We start from the raw sequence: 20,377 nt of genomic DNA, 5'->3' as shown, positions 1-20,377 counted from the left end.
AAGAATGAAAATTTTAAGAACAACCTGCAACTATAAAGAAGTAGTTTTCATCTGTCTATGATCATTATGGCAGTACGATAATAAAGCAAGAGAAGATTATTTTCCTGTTGAGAGAGAAGAAATGAATATCAAAGAAAAATAATGCGTACTACACAAGAAGTAAGAGAGGAGACTCAGCCCTTATAAAGTGCCCGGGACCCTCTCTGTCTGGATTACCTGAAAGATGTAGACAGATTAATCAATACCAGTAGAAAGATCAAATTGTAAATTAAAAAGATATCTGAGCAGAAAGAACACTTCTTTGATGTTAAACAGCCAAGAGGCAAAATGATTCCTATATACCTTGTAGGCAAAATGAAACCCTTTTGTTTTACATTTCAGCCCTTTTAGATTATAATTGAAGCATTAAGCGAGTTTTAATCATGTATATTGGTGTAGTCACAAGTGCACCAGTGTCCCTGTTATTGTACCTAAACTCCATATATGCATATAATGATAGCACGATTGATCCAATATGAAAAGTTATTTGATACAAAACATGTAAAACGGTCGGACAACTGAGATAACCATTGATCATGATCGATTCTCTACTGAAGACTCCGTTTCCTCATCCAAACATTCATTATGGACTTTTCAGGACAATACATTCATGTTACATATAAACAATGTTTTTCTATCAAGGTTAAGATTATTAGTGGCTCCTGCTAAGTTGCCATAAATTCAAAATGGAAATAAAAACTCGGTTGCTTGTTTTTATGCAAGGATTATTAAAGAAACCTATTTAGACAGCACAAATTTAATGATTAGAGTGGCCCATTCTCTATTCCAATCTTCACAACTTGCCTGAGACTTTGCTTGACAATACTACACGAAACGTGGGTTATTGACAAAGTTGGCATCTAGTATGACAGAAACATCATGAGAATGGTAATACAGATGTTGGTGGCAGACCAGTAATAAATAGAGAAAAACAAAATTGAAATATATGAACCTTAATCAAGGCCAACCGCGCAATGGAGTTAGCAAAAGATACAGAAGAAAAAAAATGCATAAGATGCACTCATCAAATTGATAGAGGTAAAGAATAAGTTCAACTCAAATTGTACTTTGTATCCAGCTATGGCACATAGCTAAAGTCAAATAGGAATTGTAAACTTCATCCTCATCAATGAAGGAGAGTGAAAATTATTTTTTTCTTCTCTCTGGATTTCTATATCGGTATTAGAGTAAGCACGAAACATCATCGTCTTCTCCCTTTCATTGATCCCTCTGAGCAATTCTTCTTCCCGTTGTTGAAGACCCAAAGACGCAACTCCCTCCTGCCCGCTGCCATAGCGTCGTTCCGTCATCTCTTTTTTTTTTTCAACCTCCGACTGCCATCACCTGTAGCCGCCATGCATTTTCGCCACCACTACTAAGGGTCAACCGTCATGCAATTGGAACCCATCTTCTTCTACTTCTCAAAGTCTTGCCTAACTCTGTGACTCTATGCTCATAACTCCTGAAGAGACTCAGACCACCATTCCTAATGCCCATGACCCAACCAAACCTCTTTTGATGATCAACATCCACAATTCTACCAAACTCACATCCACCAATTTTCTTTACCGGAAGCTTCAAATAGAAATTATTCTTATTGGTTATGATCTCTACAAGTTCGTTGATGGTTGTCGTTCTACACCATCAACCACAAAGACATCCAATCATCTCGCCTCTCTCAATCCCGAATACCATACATTGCTTCGTTAGGACAAACTGATTTTTGGTGTTTTTTATCGGTTCTCTCATGTCGTTTCTCATTCCTCTTATCACTCAATAAAAGGCCTCTCATAAAGCCTGGAATACTCCAGCCCATACTTATGCATGGCTTTGGAACGGTCACATCAAACAGATAAATGGACAAGTCAAACATGCGACTAAGGGATCTCAAACAATTTCTGAATATATGCAATTTATTAAAACACATACTGATGAACTTACGGCCCTAGGAAAACCTATGGCTAAAGAAGATTCACTAAGAAAATTTTGGATAGACTCAACAATAATTATAAGCCACTTGTTTTAAAACTGAATAGGACATGTACTAAATCATTTTATTCGAGTTTGAATGGGCAAAAAAAATATATACTAGACAAAATTTGCAACTTATGATAATGATATTAGTGAATTACAAAGGAAAGGAACAGGATACACGATAACCATTTGAATACTTTTTTTAGTATAACAAGCCCTTGCCCTCCTACAATTTAACAATTGCCCTCATGTTCAAAATACGACAAATACTTTTAAGAAACAGTAATTCGAATAACTAATACATTCAATTCTCCAATCACCATGATAGAGAGAAGGTTTTGTGCTTTTGTTTGAAAGTTTTAATCATACTTTTAAAAATATAAATTCAAAGACAAGAAACATCAATACTCCCTTAACATTGTACATACCCAGGTATTGAGTACTTTATTTGATATTTGACCATATTCAAAAAGCAGTAAATTCAAGTAAATCATGTAAAAATACATGCACAGAGGTTATATTGAAACTTATGATAATAATTATGATTCTATTTGGGAAAACCTCATAAACCTAAGAATTCAGGATTTCTCACAAATTAGTGAACTTCCTTTGTGTTTCATTTTATTCTGTCACATCTCTCTCTACTAGGAGGTGACCAATTTGACTCTCACAGTTTAAAATCTGGTAGGAATTTCATGGTTAAGGATTTCAAGAGTTCCTTCTGTAGTAAATTATCATAAAATACACTTTCCATGTAATTTAGACAATGAAAATTCCATCTTTTACACAAAATAGAACAAGACCAAATGCAGAAAACTGTAGATGATAATGAGGTGCCATATACAATGAACACTGCAAATTGACAACTATTAACATCAGATTGACATGTAGAAGCTAAGGATGTTCTGATATTTGATTCAAGTATTCTGCCTCTGAAGAAAAATGGGGCTTGATTCCTTTGCTCCGCATATATGTCAAGAATTGTCCAGGTAGTTCTTCCAAGAGTGACTGAACAACAGAAATTTCCCCGCCTGCATAAAGAAAGAAATGTCCAGTGTGAGTGAAAGCATGAGAATGAGGGTTAATGTGGGACAAGCATGAGGCAGCATGTTTTTGTCTTAGAGGTATGATACATCACAAGATAACAAAAACTATGAAGGTTATTACATTATTAGAAATGAAACAGTAGTAAGATTATTTGAAAAACTGTTTTAGCAGTAAGTCTCTTTGAAGGACTTGTTACACAAAAATAGAACATGTTCTGGAAGAAGTAAATGCTTTATGGATTCTCAATATGATCTTTCCTCCTTGATCTGTACTATTATATCTACGGCTAACTTAAACGAAATAGCTCAAGCAGCCACAGGCTTGCAATGTGATTCACATCCAGAAAAGCATCTTTCCTATTCGAAATTGTCCTCTTCAGTTGATATGATACTTGCCACAGCAGATAAATTCAAATCAAAGTATCTAACTAATTCTTTACAGCTGACCAGTTCAAGTTTACAAGGATGAAGCAATTTTTTTCTAGTTTTTGGTTCACTCAGCACCATCCTCAGTCAACTTAGAGAAACTCTTCAAACAGATACTTACTATGCACCACCGTCATTGGAACAAACTGTACAATATCACGTGTTGCAATCTGTCCCGTGGAGCTTTCCAGCCTCTGCCCATTATCAGCATCAAGGATCTATCAAATGAAGCAAAAGTAACCATAAATCTATTTGTTGGTCAAGTACCTAGCTTTTACCTCATCTCACATGGCAATACGCCAATAAGAGAGTGGTACCAACACACATAGCTCAACAAGGTATAGGAAAACAAGGACTAGGTTGTACCGTCATTGCGGTGAAATCTGCACGTCCTACCCCAACTATAAGGATTGATAAAGGTAAGTCAGATGCTTTTACGAGGGCATCTTTAGTTTCTTGAAGATCTGTAATCACCCCATCCTGTGGAAAACTCGTGAGATCCCACCATTAAAGATTTCAAGAAAGAAACTGAACTGGAGTTTAAAATGTTCAGTTCTTTACCGTAATTATTAGCAAGACAAAATACTTGCTCTGATTACATGACAAGGAATGACTTGCAAGTTGAGCTGCTCGGTTGATTACTGGCCCAAATATAGTTGGTCCTGCCAGAGTAACATTGTGGAGAGCACTTGCATAGGAGGACAATATCCCAGGTACCCCTTCAACCTTTTGCAAGAGTACATACCAATGAACTGTTAACATCATCATTTTCTTACACAATTATTATTATTAACAATGTTAGAGTTAAATTTCCATGAAAAATATCCAACCAAGAGTAGTACAAAACATCCTAGTTCATCGAAAGACCAGTACAACTGTAGGATAGATAGGATGTAGGATGTATTAGAAAAGGAAAAAAAAACAGAATAAGCCAATGTTGTATATTACCTCACACTCATGGCGCCTTCCATTCAAGTTAAAGCAATGAGACACGGAGTCATTATGAAGCTTTCCCCCAAAACCCCATGCAGGAAAATGCCTATCTGAATCGTAGAATTGTATAACTTCTCCTACTTCTAGAATGGCCTTCAAAATAAAAAAAATAAAAAAATAAAATAAAGCATCCTGAGAAGAATAAACACTTTAAAACATGGATACTGATTTTTTGAAGAAAAATAAATAAATTAGAACTCCAATAAGAGGATTGCCTTCTCCCAAGAAGACCTTCACTCAAGCCACCAATATTTCCAGACACCACATGACTGCATCACAAGGGTTGAAGACTCGCTAATCTAAGAAACCCACCATGGAAGAGCCTTAGTCCAAAAGTCTCAATAGCTGGACAGATTTTGAAGAAGAAAAGTAGAACTTCAAATATAAGTGTTGACTTGTAGACTTTTCTCCCAAGACCTCTACTCCAGCCACTAACTTTTGTGGGCTCCACATGCTTGGCATACCAGACTTACAGACTAATCTAAAAACCCCTAGTCCAAAAGTGTCATTAGGTTGACAGATTTCAAAATGGTGGTTTAGTTCTACTAACACCCACTGACAATGATAGCAGCAATCACCAGTCAAGATGATAGCAGTCAAAGCTTTCAAACACACCATCAGAAAACAAAATTTCACCTGCTGATAAGCATTGAGTCGGCCAGAAGGATCAATATAATGCAACGAACCAGGTAGCCGAGGATTCCCATTTGAAGCTGGAAACAGATAAAGCATAGAATGAAAGAATGAAAGCTTCACCACAAGAATGCTAGAAGCTGAAGATGAACACATTAAACCAAAAGAGGCTATGTACCAGTAAAGTCAACAGCCACTATAAAATTCAGCTGAAACCCACTGGAGATATAATCCAAGAAATTATACTGTAGTTGCTCAGAAAACCTATCCACAAAAAGCTGACCCTTCGAAATCTGAAAAGAACTGTCATCAGCCACTTAACTTGAAAATATCAAACCTGAATCAGAAATTTCTCAGGATTTTGGTTAAACTCATATGTTGAATGACCTTTTGATGCTGATGTTGAGAAGAAGGTGAATAAAAATGTGTGCCGGTTTTCTCCATGTGAAGTTTCTCCAATTGTGCCATTGATGTCTGAAGTTTTCTGCAGAAAAGAGACAAATAACATAGAAACAGAATAAAGAGGGGGGTGAGAAATTAAGTCATGGACACAAAACAGTTTGCAATGGATAAACTAATGAAAAAGATATCTCTTACCCAATAAGTACATGGTTTCCACTGTTACTGAAATCAAAACATTCTAGTATTAATGGATTCTCCTGCAAGTATTGGAAAAATCCATAAGACACAAACAATGAAAAAGTTGATGAAATCCCAAGATGGGTTAATCTGGCTCATCTGACATCTCCAACATGTAAACTAGGACACCTGTCCCATAACTAAACAAAGCAGTCCATGTTAGCATTGCCTAGTTACAACAGCTTGAAACATCTAAGAATGGAGCTCCCAATTCCACGGTGTGAAGTTGGGTCCAAGGCCCATCCCAAAATGACTAGCCAACTTGGGAAACCTCTTTCCCAATTAATAAACTCAAAATCTTTTTACTCACTAATCCTTGTGGGACTATTCCTTAACACTCCCCCTCACGTGTAGGCCCTTTTTTTTAGCTCTACAAATGGATAGTTTAGGTGTAGGCCCTTTTTTTGTGGCTCTACAAGTGGATAGTTTAGGTGTAGGCCCTTTTTTTGTGGCTCTACAAGTGGATAGTTTAGGTATAAACCCTCTTTTTGAGGCTCTACAAGTGGATAATTTTAGGTGTAGGCCCTCTTTTGTGGCTCTACAAGTGGATAGTTTAGGTGTAGGCCCTCTTTTGTGGCTCGACAAGTGGATAGTTTAGGTGTAGACTATCTTTTGTGGCTCTAAAAGTAGATAGTTTAGGTGTAGGCCCACATATGAGAACCTGTTCTGATACCATGTTAAGTTGGGTACAAGGTCCATCCCAAAATGACTAGCCAACTTAGGAAACCTCTTTCCCAACTAATAAACGCAATATCTTTGTACTCACTAATCCTTGTGGGACTATTCCTTAACACATGGAAATCAATTCAGAAACCAAAATTGTTCCCTTGAAGACACTTCTGCACACTATAGAAAGCCATAAAAAATCAATGACACCTTTTACAAAACCTAGGAGGAAAATGTCTAATGACATCAGCAATGTATTGGTAAACGATATGAATTTTTAATCAGACCATCCAGACAGACCAAAAAAGAACCAAAATTTTCAATAAATAATCTATGACTTTTGGATAATGATCTCAAGAACAACGCCATCATGTTTCTCTAAAAATCGCATTTTATTTGTATAAAATTCCTGTATGTTTCCATTCGTTCATTATATGCTTTGGGAAATGTAATCTGGACTAAAACCTAGTCGATTACCTTTTCCAATTACTTTTTCAGCTACATTTTCATCCATTATAAGCTTTGGGCAATGTATATCTGGATTAAACCCTAGTTGATTTACTTTTCCAATTACTTTTTCAGCTACATTTCCTGTTCTAATTTCCCATTTTCTCTAGTTTAGACTAGTTGCTCTACCTATTTATATAGTCAACTCAAGCTTCAAATTTGGTATGAATCAGAAACAAGTTGAAGCAGGTGCCACCTACTCTTCAACTCTTCAAACAACTTTGATTTCTGTTGAAATATAAGTAGATTATGATAAACTCATGCAGCACAAAATAATTACCTTGCTCACAAATTGCTGCATATTCAGGATGACAGGTTTCCAGGTTGGATTCAAATTATTCTTGACCACCTCAGTCTTACAAATAGGAACAGACCCACCACTCTCCACAACTCTTGAAATTCTCAAGAAAGGATCCTGCATCAGAGAATATGATACCCCTGCCTGTCATGAACCTATACTGCAGGTAAATTAAATCTAGGAAGTAGCGATTTTGGAACAAGTATGAAAATTATTGAGTAACTAGAATTGTATAATCCAGGAATCTGGTACTAATATAATTTCTCAAAGGGATACAAAGGCTTTAGATAACATACACTTTTGGAGAAGAAATCCTTTTTTTCTAAATCAGAACAGTGGAAAGTCACTTCTACAACTTTCCTTGAAGCAACTGTTTCTTCAGCATGGACTGTAAGTGTTCCCATGTACTTGACACCATCATGCACAAAACTGCTCACTTGAAGATTGAGGGTTGAACTCCTACTTGGTTTAGTTACTATCTGCCATAAGAAACAAGGGAAAAAAACGTATCAGCCCATACATAAATTTCTCCAAAAGGCTGAAATTTAATGGCTTTCAACAAATTTGAGCAATCAAGACAAAATAAAGCTAATGGTCGACAAGGGATGGATGAAATTTCATAAATTGACAAAAATTTCATCAGCTATCATATCAAGCCACCATCAACTGTCAGAATTAGAGAGGAACAATTGCCACGGTCTCCAAAAAATCATCAGTAATATCTTATCTAGCCGTGGCTAGCTATGTGAAACTGGAGCAGAAAACTTTGGTCCCCAATGACTGGGGAATAAGAATTCACATAGGGCAGTTCCATTCACACCCCTTCCCCCCTTGTGGCACCAAGGATTGGTGGGGAACATCAGAATGCTGCTCTGAGCTGAGCAAAAAATCAAACTCAAGCAATGTGGTGACATAATAATTCAAGGTCCCACAAGTAATGACAGTGGACAAGCCACTTCCAAGAGTTGGGTGCACTGGACAATCAATAACATGCTGGCTAGCCTGCTAATGACTGAATATGGCAGGAAATAAGCCAGACTCAACAATTCAAGAGCAAGAATCCCACACACTATATGTTGGCATTCTGCAATCCTTGACTTTTTTGGGTACAGATCTAGTCTGACCCACCCGGATCTCACTGCCAGTGCACGGGGTCGTAAAATTTCATGGTAACTTTTCATTAATATTTAATTTAGAAAGGCAGACAAACAATCATCATGTTTTCAATTCAAATTTGTTCACCCGTGGGGATTGGGCCTTTGGCTCAATGGTCACATGAGATTTTCTAGTGTGAGGCCTTGGATTCAAGTCTGAGAAAGGGGTGTAGTGTGTGTGTAATCAACATTCCAAAAAAAAAAAAAATTTTGTTCACCCATGCATAACTAACCTCTGACAGAACACAAGTACCTTCTCCAAGAAAATCTTGCTCATCCACCTTAAGTGCCTAGAATAAAGAAGTAATGATAAGTACAAACATGAACATGTAATGTCAACTATTGACAAGATTCTTTCAAGTTAAACCAGGATTGCTTTGAAGATTAAGCCATGAAATAATGGACTCAGTACTATCAGGATATGGATATTTTGGTTGATCTATGATGAAGTCATGGGCATTGTCAGCTAGTGTGGTCTCATAATTTCAGAAGCACCAACCGGATGCAAGATTCATTGTATCAAGTGAGTGTCTCTCTGAAACATCTTGTTGAGATTGATAACTACACAGATGAGTTGTTGCATTTGTTTCTTATTATTTTTTGAAACTGTAGTATTCTTTTTTTTTTTTTTGTAATTTCTTTATGGTTTTAGCTAGCATTGCCTTGCTAAATTTTCCATTTTATTATTGAATGGCTGTCATGTAGCTTAGTAGATTTCCTTTGCTCTTATAAAATTCTCATCATTCTCAAAGAAAAAGTATCATCTACAACGAATAAGAAAGAGAAAGAGAAAGTAGCAAAATATCATTGAGAAAAATGTGACCAAGCTCTGATGCCACATTCCTTTGTAAATAGACTGCAAAATTGCAGTATTGAATGTGAATCACCCTTGTGAAAGCAATCTTTATAATCATGGTACTGGGGCCTCATTTCTAATTGTTAAAAAATAGCCTCATATGGATTAATGAGTACAAAGAACTTGGCTTTATTAGTTGGGAAAAAGACTTCCTAACTTGGCTAATCATTTGGGATGGGCCATAGAATACTTCACAAAGTATTAGAGCAGGTGCTGATAAGTAGGTCTCTATCCAAATTGTCCACATGTATAAACCACAAAAGAGTGCTTACACATGAGAGGGGGGGGGGGGGGGGGGGGGGGGTGTTAAAGAATAGTCCCACATGGATTTATAAGTTGGGAAAGAGATTCCCTAACTTGGCCAGTCATTTTGGGATGGGCCTTGGACCCAACTTCACACTTATTAAAGCATGATATAAAGCTTTAACGCACGATTGGAAATCTAGAAAATGATATCAAAAGACATGCAACAAAAAATATATTTTTATGTATTTTTGAATGCTCAAGAACAAATATTAAGCATCAAGTTGATATCAAAATCTGTAAATCAAGAAATCCTGCAACTGAATAGGTAACAGAGGTCTACCTTGACAGGCAGGTTATGAAACTTGGTATCAACATCATACACCCTAAATCTGAAACACAAGGTACAATATCACTTAAGGAAAAAGAAGAATCTCCAAGAATAAAAGTCTAATATGTTTGGAGTTGTTTAACTTAACAAAATGAATCCACAAAAACCAAAAAGTAAGACTTGATGGCTCTCAAGAAACTCACATCAGTGGTTGGACAATTTCAAATTGATACACAACTCCGATTTTTGAAATCCAAACAGGATTCAACGTATTCATAATTACTTCTGTCCGCCCAAGTTCTTCCAGTGTACCGTCTCTTTTCTTTGCATAAACTACTGCCATAGGATCACTCTACAATGGAAAAACAACAAAAGCAAAAGAGATGAGAGAAACCAATGAGATTAGATAAACCCTAGAAAAGAAAAAAATTAAATTAAATCCTTGAACAGAAGATAAATATCCAATTAAACAATGACTGACAAGTTCTTTGCCATACATTAACAATTTCAAGAGCTAGCAAATAGTTTTGTAGTCCTTTTTTGCCACGCTTCCTCACATGCCAGAAGGGAAAGAATCCTGTTAGAAGATGTAATTTTTGTTTACTAGATATCTATGAAAGTACGTTGTTAAAGAAGCTTATCTCCTAAGGTGTAGGGAGCATGGACAATATTGTCATTTTTACCGTTGTTTATGTTATAAATAAGAGATTTGTGTCAACCCTAATACCTCCTCACCACTATTCAACATGAATTTAATTCTCTATAATGTCTCTCTTCCACTGACATTCATGAAATTCCGACAAGACTAACTAATAAAAGATGTTGTGTAACAAGAAATGTGATAACCTGTTAAAATTAGGTTCAAGTCCATCCCAAAATGACTAGTCAAAATTAGCAGGTCTAGGGAAATCTATGTGGATCATTCCCATTTCATTGTTTTTGAGAATGATGAGAAAACTCATTAAAGAGAGGAAAAAATTTACAAATTCAAAGTTGAAATTGTGAAATTAATCAAGAATTTAAGACCATGAAAGGCTAAAATTCAAGTCACAGAGTCGTGGAAATACTGAGGAAAAAGACAAGAAGAGGAGTTACCTAGATTCATGACCTGAAGAATGAAGACAATCTTATTTCGAGCCTAGAGTCGATGTGTTTGGTGAGCATGTATAAGTTTCATTGTTTTCCTTAATTGAGAGAGTAGAATTGCTTCAAGAGCGCTTAGATAGGTGTTTCTATGCTCTAACTAGGTTTGGAAGCTTTAAGGCTTGAAGGATAATTGAAATTCAGTTTCAGATACTAAATACATACGAGTCACATCATAAATCATGGAGTCAACTCACACAAATTGCAAAAAACTTCAGGCTGTAGACAGGAGTCCACTCATGGGTCTAATCACTCAACTTGTGGCTTCAGGACAGAAAAGTGTGCTTTCAGCCCTCGACTCACCGAGTGGTAGAATTGAATCCCTCAATTGGTTGAGTCAACTCAGGTGACCTAACAGTCAACTCATGAGGCAAGCTTTGTGAATTGGACTATGCATGAACCAACTTCGCAAGAGAACAAGCAGGCTATGTAGTACAAGATTCTACTTGTAATTTCAAGGCTCTGGTTTTTAGCTGGTTTTTAACTGTATGATCATACTAGCCAAGTGGCATACTCGACTCATGGCTGATGACAATGTGTTTTGAACTTCTTCAAACTACTATACGTACCCTCAACAATTATATTTTTGATATCTCTGAAAGTAGAAGACAATGACTCATTTTTGTGAGGAAAAAAAAAAATAACAGCAACATTCAAGAAATACATCCAATCTCTACCCAAAACTGCATATCAAATCTTGTCTCTACTAGTAGATCTTTCAAAGTGTGATAAAAATTGTTTTAGTTCGATTCACTTATCCATTTCAAGTTTGAGTTCTGGTGTGACTTTTGCACGGATTATCATCTCTCCATTGGCTTGTAAGCCGATTTATTTGAAGATTCATTTTTTAAATGGATTTGAAGATTTTTTCTATAACTTTGTATTTGGCTACTAGAAGTGTATTTCTAGTGAGTTGGTTAACTAGAGCCTAAAACCTAGTTGAGGTGCTTGCCAAAGCTTAAAGTCTAGTTGGAATGGCAAGCCATAGCCATTTCATTTAGTGTTTTGGCTTTAGGGTGTTCATGCCATGGAGTGAGCAAGTTTGCTATGCTGCGCAAGGGTCTGGTGCTTGTGAGCCAAGCAAGTTTGCTAGTTGAAATTTCCAATGGGAGTCATTGCCTTGAGATTGACCATGGGTGAGAACTTTGTTAATAAAACAACTTTTTTATATTTTTTTCCCACGACAACATTTCTCATACATGTTTGGACTGTAAGTTTTCCATACGTGACTGTTGTCCAGTTACTTGAGTGTTGTACATTCATATTTTTTGCTATATTTTGCACATAAAATTATTGTATATTTCAAGAAGAGGACAAATTTAAGAGAAGATAAGAATCCTTTATATTGCAGTAAGAAAAGATAAATTTGAAAACATAAATTCTAAAAAGTAGGGTTTTAAAAATTAAAAAACATTTCTCACTAAAAAAATAGAACTTTTAACTTGAGCACATGAAATTTTAAGAGTAGAAGAGATTTAAAATTTTATTAAAATCAACATCCGTAAGTAAAGGACTAAGGGTAGTATTTCCTATGCCTCCTCTGATGGCTTTTTATAAGGCCATTAAGCCACTGTAAGTGTGGGTAAAGTCCCACATCATGTATGGCGTGGGATCTAATGAATTCATAAGTTTAGGTAACAGCTCTTGTGGTGGGTATTCATTTTCGGCTAGAATGGGGCCTAACTCATCATGGTTCATAGCTACGATCAAGCCCAGTCTATTTCTTCTCATCTAAGCCACATCTCAAGCATATCAGTCTGTCTGTGCTATGGGGCTTGAAGGTGAGAAGGGAAGCTATTGTGGTAACCTTTAGAGTTCATTCAAATGTAAAGTCCTCATTGTGGGGAAATGAATAAAACTGTTAACTAATGGTGGAAAAAAGACTTAAAACAACTTAAACATAAGCTGACAGAAAATGACTAAAATAGACAAAGGAAATTAGCTCACTTACTTTTGACTAATGCTTTAGGGTGTGACAGACTTAAGTTTCCTTTTCTAGTGCTGCATCACTCTAGGTTGATAGGTTAGAAGTCGCCATCCCTTAGTTTGCCTATTAAATAATCAGGCTTTCACTAGTTAAGATTCCCCTAAGTGATGTTTCATGTTTCCTTCCTTAAAAACAAAGTTTTGTTGGTCTTCTACTCCCAAACCCAGAAAAGATACACAAAGAAACATGAAAAATTCCAGGGGAGAGAAATGTGCTGGAGAAGAACAATTTTTTTTTTTTTTTTTTGGCTTTTTATGACAATGGGAAAAGAGGATTCAATAGAAAGAGCTCTTGGGTGAAAAGACAAAAAGAGGGAATTACATGGATTTGAGGAAGAACAAATAATTACGATAAGCAAGCTATTTCTCAGGGCAATTAAGTTAATTAAGAGCGAAAGCTCTATCAAAAGGAAAAGGACATGAAGAAACAAAAAAAAAAGTTCCATATATTAAGCAGTGCATAAGAAGTTACACCAGCAGACATTTTACCTTTGAAAAGATGTCCAGATCACGCAACTTGTTGGCAGATAGTGACAACTGCAACACCATTTGAAGTTGAATCATTCAAACATTCATAACAAAAGATAAATAAATAAACTAAATAAGGTAAATGAAGGGTATTGACATTTTAAAATTACCTCATGCACCACTAAGAACGTCAACCAATTTAGATTATTAGCACTGAAAATAATTTTTTTTACAATACAACCTTACGCTTTAGTTCTGTTTCTACAAGAATGATCACATTAGCACAAAAAATTCAGAGATACATTTTCACAAATGACCATTTTCAGTCCTTGAAAATTTTGTAATAAACAGTTAGATTCGAAATAAAGCTAAAGATTTTATCAATCATTGTAACTTCAGTTAAGCAATTCGGTTTAACCAAGGTCATGTTTGTTATACTATTCATTCATAATGAACTACCATGTGATATGCCATCCATACTGGTTTATTGTAAGAAATAATGATGGCATCAGGATATTTTAATCAATTACACTTGAGATCACTAATATTGAATCTTTAATTTTTTTCCTCCTTCCGATGGTATACATGATTGCAGCTCAGAAAGACTGATAACAGGGCCTTCCTTTATACTCCTTCCTGGGATCTTCTTTTCTTATTTTTCTCCTTCTGCATACTTTCATATTACAATGGCTTCTCAACACTTATTTCTTCCTCTGACTTTTTGCTCTTTCAATCATTTTTTTTTTTTTTTCAATTCTGTTCTTCCAATTGTTTATTAAATACAAGAGTGAACAATAGTACCCACTGAATGCACCTTGAACAATAATGCAAAATAACGAATAATGGTTTTTATGGTCGTTCTGAAACTGCTATCTACTAATGGGAAACTTCAAAGACTTGTCTACAGACTTCAGACAGTTCTCTGTTTGTTAGGTAGTCTAATTTTATGACTGCTTGTTGTAGTTGAACAAAGATGCTCTCTCTCTCTCCCTCTCCCTCTCCCTCTCCCTCTCTCTCTCTCCCTCTCCCTCAACTGTATAGGGTTTAGGGTTTAGTCCCTCTCTCTCTCTCTCTCTCTCTCCCTCTCTCTCTCCCCCTCTCCCTCTCCCTCTCCCTCTCCCTCTCCTGTATAATTCTGCAGCCAACCCCATGGACAGTCTGTTTTCTGTAAATTTGCAACACGTGCTGATAAGGGTGTTGAATATTCCTTGTCCGGTGCATAAATTTAAGTAAACAGAAGTTATATCTTCTGACGATCGAAAAGTTACTTTTGTTTGGGTTAGGGGAATTAGTCTCATCTAGAAAATTAAACCTAATTAAACAAGTTTGGCTACAATTAGGCAAGTCGCTTTGGACCAAAGTGGTTGAAGAGATTCTCCACTTTTAAACATACTTTATTTTGATGAGACAGGGAGAGTCCCAGAACGCGTCCAATTAAAAGGAGAAATTGCATAATAATGACCTTGGAAGCAAACATGCCTTGATGCTCGAGTGTCTGAATATCACGGAAGAAATTAAAAGAAAGCAAGACATCTTAAGTTCAATAATAATCGAAGCTTTCATCAGTTTCACATCAATTCAAATATAGCGTAACTCCACTTTACACCCCGAACCACAAAATAATGAACAACTTGATGGGTCTATGATATTTCAATTAGAAGAACGAGTATGATCTTTTGCTTGCGTACTCTTAAGGCACCTAAGAACAACTGAGATTTAAACAAACCTAACATTTGAATAAATAATCATATTTTGGATCCTCTGCAACTGTAAAAGTAAAACCAGCATCTAAATGGAACCAGCATTCCCTTAAAGATAAAACTAAATAGGACCGTATATATTATACTGGTCTCAGCAGAAATTACCAAGCAGTGACCCTTCTTTTCTGGTCAATTGTTTAGTTTTGATCAAATATTTTAAGCCAGGAGCTTCATCATCTCATAACTCAATAAAATACGCGTAATTATATACAGCTCAAGGAATAAGAAAACACAGACAAGACCAGGTACTTTGACTAGTTGCAACGCAAAGATTTGACTTTTCTGCTTTCTTAGGGTCCACTACAGCTAATGCCTTGACCAAGACTTCAAGAGAAAAAGGAGAGAACCTCTAACACAAGAAATTGAAAGGGAACTGATCCCTTATCCAGATTTTAAAGGCTGAAAGAGAAGAAGAAAAGGGAACATGGAAGAAGCCTAAATAGCATCGCATATTCATGTAATTCTACAGAAGTCCTGCTGTACAGAATCGCAACTTGCAACGGTTGTGAAGTTTACCTCGAGGTGCGTGTAGAGCCCATGCATACCGCGCGATTTCAAGAAGAGATCAACAGCTTCGTTAGGCTCGTCAGGTTGCAGCACGTCGGCGACACCTATGATGGGCCTCTGGACCCCGCCGATGGCTTGCTGTCCTCCTCGAATATCCGAGAAGCAGTTCCCCATTTTTCCTGAATCGCAAACTACCAAATTTTTTTCAAGGTCGCTGTTCTTTCCTCTACCTCTAGTCTTAATCAGACGCCCAGAAACGTTTCAGATGCCAAAATCCAAACATAGCAGCTTATTGCATCGGCAGGAGTATTACACATCGAGAATTTTTCTTTCCGATTGAATTTTTTGAAACAAATCTTCCCAGTATCTTGTTTCTTTCCAAACATAGCCCGAGAGGAATAATTTCGTACCTGGTAAGACCCTACCTTGACATTTAAGGGCCCTACTCTAACATGCTTCCACGGTCATCTCTGTCACTCTATCGCCACCCTCAATCGGAGACCGTGCTGCTTTGTGTGATCTCGGCACCATGCAGGCGTTTTGTAACTGCTGCCTATGATCGATCGTGGCCTTTTTATATGGAAGAATCATGATTTCACGGAGGCGTCACGGCTTCGAATTTAGGAAAATCACGAACACTTTCACAACAGCAAAACCTGGAAAAAAAGCCGGATAGTCGGAGACGCAATTTAAACTTGAAAGACGACCAACTGCAATTTCAAATTTCAATCCCGAGGACGAAGTTCTGTCATTAATAGTCAATTCTCCGGAATGAACCTATGAATTTCCCGGCACCTTTCCTTTCATATTCAAGTACGACTTGCTTGCTGCTTCGTTCATCTTTTGAATCCCATTTTCCTGGTTAATCTCACCGAACTAAGAAACTGCTGCCTTGTCATTCATGCAACTTTCTTGCTGGCTTGCATCGCGACAATGATGGTATTTGTTGGCATCTTTCAACAAACAAAATTGACTGCAGCTTTTTGCTTTATACTATTTTTAATTCTTAACATTTTCTAGGATTTTGTTTTAGAATCCATATTCATGGAACTCTTCACAATCGGCTCTCCACTCACCACTGCAGACTCCTCTGAACAACGTCCGCCATGGAGGAACAACTTAACGAGTTTTGGGTGCGCAGAAGATTTCTCCATTCAACTGTGTTTCGTACTCGCTTGATCCGATCTTCGGTCGTTCCATCCTCTCTCGATCAATCGGACCAAAATATAAAATAAATATCAAACCAGCCAGAGACGTTGATCAAATCATTGGTAGGTTCTCATAAGAATCCATGATTGACCCTCCAAATTTTACTTCTCTATATCATCTCCCTAAACCTAGAATTTGTTCTCTATATTGCACGTTTGTAGGATTTGTTTAGAAAATGTCAAAATCTTTTTCCATTTCTTTCCGTTCTGTCATTTGCTTACTCGTAGCAATTTTACGAGACCCAGCAACATTTTTGTCACTTTCATTCTGTCTACATGTGTATTTGGACAGTCAATTTTCTTTTGTTCTATCCACTACTCGAGGAAGAACCACTTTTGATTGTCGTTTGAACCTCTGCTTTTGCTTACTAATATTTGTTAATTTTTTAGTTGAAATACCCAGAAAGCACCAGCACGATATGTTTCACCCAGTAATCTGTTACCGTGATCACTAACAGAAATGAAGAAATACTCGCACTCGGCAACTGCTTTCTGTTTCTAACTTACAAATAGCCCTCCTTAAAAGGTTGTTGTTCTCTCTCTCTCTCTTTCTCTCCTTGTACTGATCTAATGTAATGTTGAGTGTTACAATGTATTTGTGTAATTTGACATATATTAAATATTTTAGATGCTACCAAGAGAAAGAGAACTTGACATTGACTAAGATCAAGGCTTTATGATTCATAACAACCGATAACATAGTGTAAGTGGTGTGGGCACATAATAAACAGGGGAGGTGTTGGAGCAACAAAGAGTGTTTCTATTATAAATAGAGATTCATTGTACTCAAATTATAACAAATCAATGAAGTATTTCTCTTTTTTAGAAATTCAATAAAGAGCATTGGAGCTTTGGGGCATAAAAATTTTCAAAACGATGGTTAAATGATACATAAAACCAATTTAAACTTTCAAAATCCCACAAGTCTTCTTGTCGAGATTAAAACTTAAATTTAGCTTTGTCAAAGCATGATCGATAAACCTACATGGGCTTGATCGATCATCCAGAATGCAGTATGGCAATGCCTATAAAAACATGATCGATCATCTGGAATGCTGCCATATAATTTTATAAAACATGATTGATCATATACTATTGCAAGATTGATCGTCTCGAGCACTGCCTATCTAGTTCTAGAAAGCATGATTAATCAATCAAAATGGGTTGATTGATCAACAAGTTTTTTGAAAGATTGAAAACTCGTTGATTGATTCCCTGATCAATCAACAAGCTTGGGAAACCTAAAGAGTATAGCCATCATACATGGTTGACTGATCATACATTTCCATTATGGATAAACACTTGTTGTAAATGAGCAAAAAATGACTAATTTGGGTGGAAAACTTATAAATAGGGTCCAAAACTTGTTGGAGAGCATTAAGTGAGGATACATTGTCTTTTTGTTTCTGTTTCTCCAACTATATTTGAAGGTGAATTTCAGATCTCATTGGGAAATTTCTTATTCTTATGGTTATGATGTGAAATGGATAGACATAACATAGACTCTTGAGCGATTGTTGTGTATATGGTAGTCACTTTTTTGGATACATAGGAGTATTTTTTTCTTCTTGTTTCCTTTTTTGCCATGGAAACATGGCCATGGAAACCTCCAAGGCAGCCTGGATTATATTCTTCCAAACAAATGCTAGGAACAAGAATGGCAGGGTAGAACTAACCCTAGGACAAATCATCTACTATTCTTTTCTGTCTGTAAATCATATATATATATATATTTATAAAGCACTATATTTTTTGAAACATACATAAATTTAATTGCAAATGAATGACAAACAGCACCGAGATCTAGATTTCTTTGTTGCATTTTTCTTTGAATAATATATCTATTTAAAAATGACAACAAGTTTGTCGAGTCACCACTCTTCTTCATTTTTGTCTAGTGACAACATCTTTCGTCTTACACAAAAAAATTTTGATCGCAAAAAAAAAAAAAAAAACTATAGTGATACTTAGCATTGTTGTGCTTGACATAAAAGAGGTCACAAAACTTTCATGTGATGCCGTTCACTGGCTTATAATGTGACATTTATTTTATTATTTTTGGTGACACAAGCATGTGGGCTATACACTAGGCATCAGTAAACTTATTAACATTCTATAAAGCTTTGTTTTATTTTGGTTGACCTTAGTTTCATTGACCCTGTTTGTAGGCCAAATTAGTAGCTATTAAGTTGTGGAGCCTAATCAATGCCCTACACTGAGTTGGTAAGGTCGCCGTGGGGGTTGGAAGGAGGACGGGAAGCTCCCCTTCTAGGGGTGTGGGGGTGGAGCTCCCGTCCAGTCCACGATATATTTATTGTTTTTTTATTAAGGGCAGTTTGGAAATTTTACTCTTGCATTACAATTGCCCTAATTTTTCTTTTATAATTGAGGGGCACCGCTATTTTTATTATCACGGAAAAGGACTTTGAGTTGCAGCCCCCGAGAGGTAAGAGAAAAATACTTGTAAGTGTGCGATTTCTCTTGTAAATTATTTCATAGTGGATTACCGCAGTAGTACAGAAGATATGACGTAGTCTCATCTTGAGGGAGCCTGTATAAATCTTGTTATTTGTTCTCGTGTTTGCTTTTTTCTTTCTTCTGCGATTATTATTATTGCTCTTGATAGTTTAAAATTAGGGCAACTAATTCCTAACAATAGTTACGAACCTTATGTGATTATTTTGGTTTTTCGTATTTTCTCATCCCTATTATTTGCTTTAATTTTTCAAAGATGTCTTTTTGTGCTAACTTATTTTTCTATTTTTACTTTCCAGCCTACTGTTAGAAAACAACAGAATGCTGGATACAAGCACAAGGTATCAATACCTTTACTTTTTCTATATGTCATTTAATTATTCTCATCCCCTAAAATTTTAAATTACTGAAAGTACTCTCACTCAGCCACCTGATTTCAAATTTCCTTTTCTCTTAACTACCCCGCCTCCCCTTCTGTAAAAAGGAGGGGGGGACTGGCTCATTCCACCATCCCCAATCGTAGGAAGGGGATGCTACCCCTTGATGTTTGCCCGAGTCTTGGAGGTGGGGGAAAGAGCAGGGTTTGCCCCCCCCCCCCCCCCCCCCCCCCCCCCCCTTTCCCCCTGCTGAGCTTCGGTGAATGCAGTCTCCCTTTAGAGCTGCAGAGGAACTTCAGGTATTCTTGTTTCGGAGCAAAACAAAAGCAAAGTAAGATTAAGGTGAGTAAGGAGAGGAAGAGATTCCCTTGCTTGGTACTACAATCAAGTTTGAACTACCAGAGACATTGAAAAATCATTTTTAAGAAAAAAGAAACAAGAGAATTTTCGCCCATGTTTTCCTAGAGAGGCTACCCTCTCTCACTTTCCCCTGATAGGTGGGGGAGAAATGAGGTGCTGGCCCATTTCTAGGCCTCACCGACAGTCAGTGTTAATTTTTTTTTAATTTACAAGAAATTAGAGATTTTTTAGTTATTAAAAAAATTAATCTTGGTATTTGTGCTGATTTTGTTTGTCAATTCAGGCAAA

The 20,377-nt window shown here is 36.6% G+C and overlaps 1 protein-coding gene across 3 annotated transcripts; it reads right to left on the bottom strand.

Moving 5' to 3' along the window:
• Positions 1–2,703: 2,703 nt before the first annotated feature.
• LOC137955298 (protein BONZAI 3-like) lies at positions 2,704–16,938 on the bottom strand. 3 transcript variants are annotated; one of them, XM_068802176.1, is made up of 16 exons: positions 15,679–16,929; positions 13,424–13,471; positions 10,009–10,157; positions 9,818–9,866; positions 8,609–8,665; positions 7,518–7,700; positions 7,204–7,338; positions 5,709–5,770; positions 5,499–5,595; positions 5,290–5,404; positions 5,115–5,191; positions 4,434–4,571; positions 4,047–4,211; positions 3,852–3,965; positions 3,607–3,703; positions 2,704–3,044 (listed from the first exon to the last, which is right to left on the bottom strand). In XM_068802176.1, the coding sequence occupies exons 1-16, from the start codon at positions 15,841–15,843 to the stop codon at positions 2,908–2,910; spliced, it is 1,788 nt and encodes a 595-aa protein (XP_068658277.1). In that variant the 5' UTR covers positions 15,844–16,929; the 3' UTR covers positions 2,704–2,907. The 3 variants fall into 3 exon arrangements, 2 of the variants coding, with proteins under 2 accessions (XP_068658277.1, XP_068658278.1); XM_068802177.1 differs by lacking the exon at positions 13,424–13,471 and having other exon boundaries at positions 15,679–16,928; XR_011113137.1 differs by lacking the exon at positions 2,704–3,044 and having other exon boundaries at positions 3,615–3,703; positions 3,852–3,949; positions 15,679–16,938.
• Between the last annotated feature and the right edge of the window lie 3,439 nt (positions 16,939–20,377).

This window comes from Aristolochia californica, unplaced genomic scaffold (assembly GCF_029961685.1).
Source record: "Aristolochia californica isolate CCGP_79_NKW_82.1479 unplaced genomic scaffold, dmAriCali1.0.hap1 SCAF_2, whole genome shotgun sequence".
In the NCBI taxonomy this organism is placed as follows: domain Eukaryota; kingdom Viridiplantae; phylum Streptophyta; class Magnoliopsida; order Piperales; family Aristolochiaceae; genus Aristolochia; species Aristolochia californica.
This window is presented reverse-complemented; position numbering and strand designations above follow the sequence as displayed.

Coding starts and splice junctions, on each gene's coding strand:
- LOC137955298 (XM_068802176.1), bottom strand. CDS start 15,843: ATGGGGAACTGCTTCTCGGATATTCGAGGAGGACAGCAAGCCATCGGC. Junction 7,339..7,517: donor AGGATTTCTTCTCCAAAAGT/GTATGTTATCTA, acceptor TCTCTGATGCAG/GATCCTTTCTTGAGAATTTC. Junction 4,572..5,114: donor GACTCAATGCTTATCAGCAG/GTGAAATTTTGT, acceptor TTTATTTTGAAG/GCCATTCTAGAAGTAGGAGA.